The 4938-nt window shown below is 52.4% G+C and overlaps 1 protein-coding gene across 1 annotated transcript; it reads right to left on the reverse strand.

Annotated features, from left to right (window-relative positions):
- Positions 1–665: 665 nt before the first annotated feature.
- On the reverse strand, positions 666–3203 carry LOC135311291 (E3 ubiquitin-protein ligase RBBP6-like). Its single transcript, XM_064440416.1, has 3 exons — positions 3038–3203; positions 1518–1617; positions 666–774 (listed from the first exon to the last, which is right to left on the reverse strand). The coding sequence occupies exons 1-3, from the start codon at positions 3201–3203 to the stop codon at positions 666–668; spliced, it is 375 nt and encodes a 124-aa protein (XP_064296486.1).
- Between the last annotated feature and the right edge of the window lie 1735 nt (positions 3204–4938).

Here is a 4938-nt window from a genome sequence, read left to right on the forward strand (position 1 = left end):
AAGACATTCATGTACTTGGAGGAGCCCAAACAATATCACTGCAAATAAACAGTTCCAGGAACAAATACCCAGGTATTCAAAGGCACGGAAAGGACTCGTTTAGCTGCCCAGAACTGTCCTCAGAACGTAGGGCGTATGTCAGTTTTAGTTTTTGTTTGAACGCCCACGTCAAAGCCAGAAACAGTACCAAGTTTAACAACAATGGTTTCTCGGTGTTTTTTATGAACGTTTTCAAAAACCGTTGGGCAAAGCAAGTAAAAAACAGAAGCTAAGTGATACAAGGTGAAAATGGCAAAAATACACTCCGGAGCATTTTCATTGCAAGAAACACAAAGCGCACAAGCAGCTACGCCAACAGACACGTTACTAGCTGTAGACAGACAGATGGAGAGCACGGCACCACGTCCAGTTGTGCAAACCTTGAACCTACATCGCCTATAACCAATCGTACCTTATCTGTACAACACAAAGCCATTCAGGAAATAGCCTCGCATATTCAGGATGAAATACAATGCGTGACTGGGCACAAATACCAATAGTCCCATTAGAACTGTGCAAATGATGGCATTACGCAGTTCTTACTATGCTGAATCAAATCCATTGTCTTTGCAGCATAGGCTATGTTTTACTGGAAGAAATTATATGAAACTACTGTTTGGAACATTTCATACAAGGCTACGTTGTTCAGAATTCAGTGCAGTGTGCAGATAAAGGTGTGACCCTGTGCTTTTACATACTGCTTTTGGTGTTCCGCTCACTGGCTCCGTTCGACTTCTGGAAGGAGAAAGAAAGGAAGGTGATCAGAGCTTAAAATAGAGCACTTGTGCCCCACATCAAGCAGTGAAACAGGTTATAAAACCTGCCCATCAGGACATTGTTCGGATAATCTAGTGAATGTGGACATCTATTCATACACATAAACTGTTCTCATTCTCAAATTCTCACATTCAGTGCAACTAAAAAAAAACCCCAAATCCCAAAATGACCACAACAATCCTGTAGGCAGGATCACGTTTGAGTAGCTGTAATCTCAACCAATACACCCCAGATCTGGGGCCTCAGAGTACCTGCCATATCCTGCCTCCTCCCGCAAATGCAGGAAATAGCCAAACACTGACAATCGGGCTCCTCTGGGATGGGAACTAATTCTAAGCGTACACTACGGTGCGTATCTGTCTTTACTCTGAAAGCAATACAAGCAAGCCCATAGCATAAGGCATCTCTCCACCTGGAGGAAACAGCATCTACATCTCAGAACAATCAAGCCCAAGAACAAACCCAACAGAATCATCTTAGAAGTTACCGTTGTTGGAGCCTGAAGCCCATGTCCCAGCAGGCCTAAAAAGGTCAGTCTGCTTTGGGACAGGTCCATTGAAACCTACCCCAGGACAACAAAAACTAACAGCCGCTTTAACAAGGGAGATGCAGTTGGAACGCCACTGGTAAACTAATATCCATTAAACCAGTGACCTCACTGAACCCCCTAGCAAAGACTACACCGCTTTACGGATACTCACGTAACAGAGGTTCTGCTGGTAGCTTTAACTCCTCCAGCAGGGATCCTTCTGACAATTACCGAGGAGTTCCTCGGAATCAGGGCGTCATCATCTGTGTATTCTGAAAACAACATCAGTACAGAAAAAAGCAGTAGTCAGTTTGTAAGAACGTATATCAGTATGTCATTACACAGCACTTCAGAGAATCCCTTTACAGAGAGAAAAGCAACCTTTTATAGGTAACACCGACTTTTATCGTCTCAACACACTCAACAAATGCAGATCAAATTAAAAGGAGGCACAGGCTTTTTGAAGGGACTTCTGCCTTTGCAGAACATGACTCCATGGGCAGATATTCCACTGATATTTAAAATCCTGTTTTCTTTTCGCTTAGGTTAGCATTGCTTCTGTTACTAGATCTCCATTATGGAAAGTTACAGTCCCGGAACTGTAAAAGGTTAGAGTGCTCAGAAAAATCTGAGCAAGTCGGCCATCTTCACTCAAGCTCCACTTTGTTCTTTCCAAGATCAGGTCAACATTTAGTCAGGGCTCCTGCACGGGCAAGGTTATAAAAGATCAGTACTCTGTGTGCACGTGTAAGGATTCCAGAGATGGGAAGCACAAAAACACCCCCAAAAAGTGCCCCATCCCCCCCCACTGGGGCGGGATGGGGCAGCTCACACGCTGGCATTGCAGGGCCACCCGTACTGGCTGCATCCCTTCCCCTTGGGCAGGAAATTCAGCTCCCTGCAAAAACAATGCTTGGGAAGGGAAATGTGGGCATGGGAAACCGTTGGGATAGGAAACCATCACGGGTCTGAGAAATCACTGTGGGGATGGGAAACCCTCACCGGGATGAGAAATGAGCATTGCGGACAGGAAACCATCAGCAGGGTGGGACGTCATTGAGACGGGCAGTTGCTGTGGCATGAGAAATGAAACCCTGGCAGGGCTGGCTGAGGCAGGTGCTGGTGGAATGATCGCCATGGGGACAGAACCCCAGAACACTCTTTGCCCCAGACAAACCCCACACTGACCCGCCGCCATGGCAGGTACAGCAGCAGGCTCCTGCTCCTCGTGGTGCTCCTGCCCTCCGGGTAACCCCCCAAGGGGCTCTGCCCACCAGTAGCTCACCCCACCACCCCTCTTTGCTTCCCCCAACAGAGAGGTTCCCTCTGCAGCTGCCGACGGCATCGGAGGTGTCCGACATGCGCTTCACCACCACGGCCATGCCGCCACCGGTCAGTGCCTGTGTGCTGCCCTCTGCCCCAGGGCTGCCGGTGTCCGGTGAGCCTGCCCGGCTCCACACCGTCACCTACCAGCGGGGCCAGCCCACCGTCTGGCAGGTGGTGCCAGGGCCCCTGGGGGCGCCGGGGCAGGTGGTGCAGGGCCCCTGCGGGTTGTCGCTTTCCGCAGTGGTGCAGGTCCCCGCTGGGGTGCAACTCCCTACTGGGGTGCTGCTCCCCCCTGCAATGCAGCTCCCCGCCGGGGTGCAGCTCCGCACTGGTCCCCGAGGCCCCGCGCCCGCCGCCCCCACGCACCTTCTTTGGTCTGGGCGTTGGAGATCTGCAGGTCGCTCCTGGTCGCCTTCAGCTTCTCGCGGCCCATGATCTGGCGCTTGAGGTCGCGCAGGGTGATGTGGAGGCCGCTGAAGGTGACCGTATCATAGTTCAGCCTGGAGAAGAACTTGTAGTGGACACAGGACATGGTTGGGGCCAGGCGGTGCCTGCTCTGGGATGGCGCCTACTGCAGCACGCGGTGTCATGGTCCTCTTATATGCTCAGCACATTATGAAGAAAGACCTGCATCATGTGGGTGTGGCAGCCCCGCCCTCGTTGCCCTAATGCCGAGTGGCCCTTAGGGGAGGGGGTTCCAGCAGCCTGCTGTCCTGTCACCCCCCAGGTCTGTCGCTGCCCGGTGTCCTGTCACACCCCGAGGTCTGCGCTGTCCCTCCCGCCACCCCCTGGGCCTTCGCCACCCAGCGTCACCTCCCATCAGCCCCGGGGCCCGCGCTGGCTCTCCCAACAGCCCTGGGCCCATCACCGCCCCATGTCCTCTCACCCCCACGCCTCTCACCGCCCGCTCTCCCTCCTGCCACCCCCCCAGGCTGACACCACCCACTGCTCCCTCCTGTCGGCAGAGAGCCAGGGCAAGACAGCCTGGGGGAGAGGCAGCAGTTTGAGTGTATCTTGTTGCATTTATGGAAGGTTCCGCCAAAGAAGGCAATGACCATGTACGGTTATTGCCATAACCCAACGTAATTCCCCACAGTGGCACATCCGCACTTGCTTGAACTCTGGAGGGGAGGACAAGGAAGTAAGGAATGAACCCTTAGCCTTAGGAGGTGCCCCAGGACACTATTTCTTGCTTTCTCCACTACCACAGCTGCTGCTGCAACAGCCTCAGTCCATGAAATCAGGCCCTGAGTTACGAGGTCTAGTTCTCCTGAGGAACATGCTGCGCCTTGCTGACGTTTTGGGGCCAACCGGCTGTCCCTCCTGTTCAGGGAAATCTGATAGAAACTGATTGTTGTAGCCTGGCAGGGCTAACGCGGGAGCTTCCACGACTTCTTGCTCTAGATCTTTCAGTGCCTTCTGGGTTTCCAGAGCCAGGAAACCCTTCTGAGTTCAGGGCTGCCCTCTATATCCAAGGGATGGTTATTGTTGCTCTCGGTGTCTCTTTGCTTCTCCTGTTACTGGTGCGTGGGAAGCGTAGGTTTTAATACGGTAGCCTTGCTTATAAGCCTGTGGTGGAATAGGGATTATACATATTCAGCCCATAATCTGGCCATTGCCACGGGGCAAACTACAGCAGCAGGGGCAAACAAGCCCCACTGTTGGCTATGCACTCAAAGCCCACCCGCTACCTGAAACCAACTCTCCCGGGTGTCTGTCGTGTTGAATTCTCAGTGGTACAAGGACAGGCATCTACGTGATGAGTTTTCACTGAAGAAAGGAAGGGTACCGCCCTTGCACCAAGAAGGGTTTGTCGCTAGTCTGAAGGGAGAGCCCTGCCTGTGCTTGGGGAGCAAAGCTGTTGGCAAGCTTACTCACTCTGTAGGGGCTGGGAACTGGAAATGCCAATAGAGCCTTCAAATTAATAGGATGGGTGGACGTGGACCATTCAGCCCTTAGGACCATACAGACAAAAAGGGGAGCCTTATGCCTGGAACGTTCCATGGCTCTGTGTGGAATAATTGCTGGAGGTGACTTAGAAATGAAACCAATGTTTTTAGAGATGGTGCAGCATTGAAGAAGCTGCCAGGGTGAAGTGCAGCTGCTATGTGAGGAATCCATTCCACGGCAGTTCCCTTGTAACCATAGATGTCGGCAATGCCAGGAGAACTTGGCGTACTGACTGTAAGAGGAGTTGTCCGGAGGGTGGAGCGGTGCGGGGCCATCGTGGCCAGGCTCAGTGATAAATGGGAACTGGAGGTACCCTG

The sequence above is a fragment of the Phalacrocorax carbo genome, unplaced genomic scaffold, assembly GCF_963921805.1.
Source record: "Phalacrocorax carbo unplaced genomic scaffold, bPhaCar2.1 SCAFFOLD_36, whole genome shotgun sequence".
Lineage (NCBI taxonomy): Eukaryota > Metazoa > Chordata > Aves > Suliformes > Phalacrocoracidae > Phalacrocorax > Phalacrocorax carbo.

Bases quoted from the DNA above. Each gene is read 5' to 3' on its own strand.
- LOC135311291 (XM_064440416.1), bottom strand. From the start codon at position 3,203: ATGTCCTGTGTCCACTACAAGTTCTTCTCCAGGCTGAACTATGATACG. The intron at 1,618-3,037 runs GTGCGTGGGGGC...TGTTGTTTTCAG, and splicing joins CAACGCCCAGACCAAAGAAG to AATACACAGATGATGACGCC. The intron at 775-1,517 runs GTGAGTATCCGT...TTCTCCTTCCAG, and splicing joins ACCAGCAGAACCTCTGTTAC to AAGTCGAACGGAGCCAGTGA.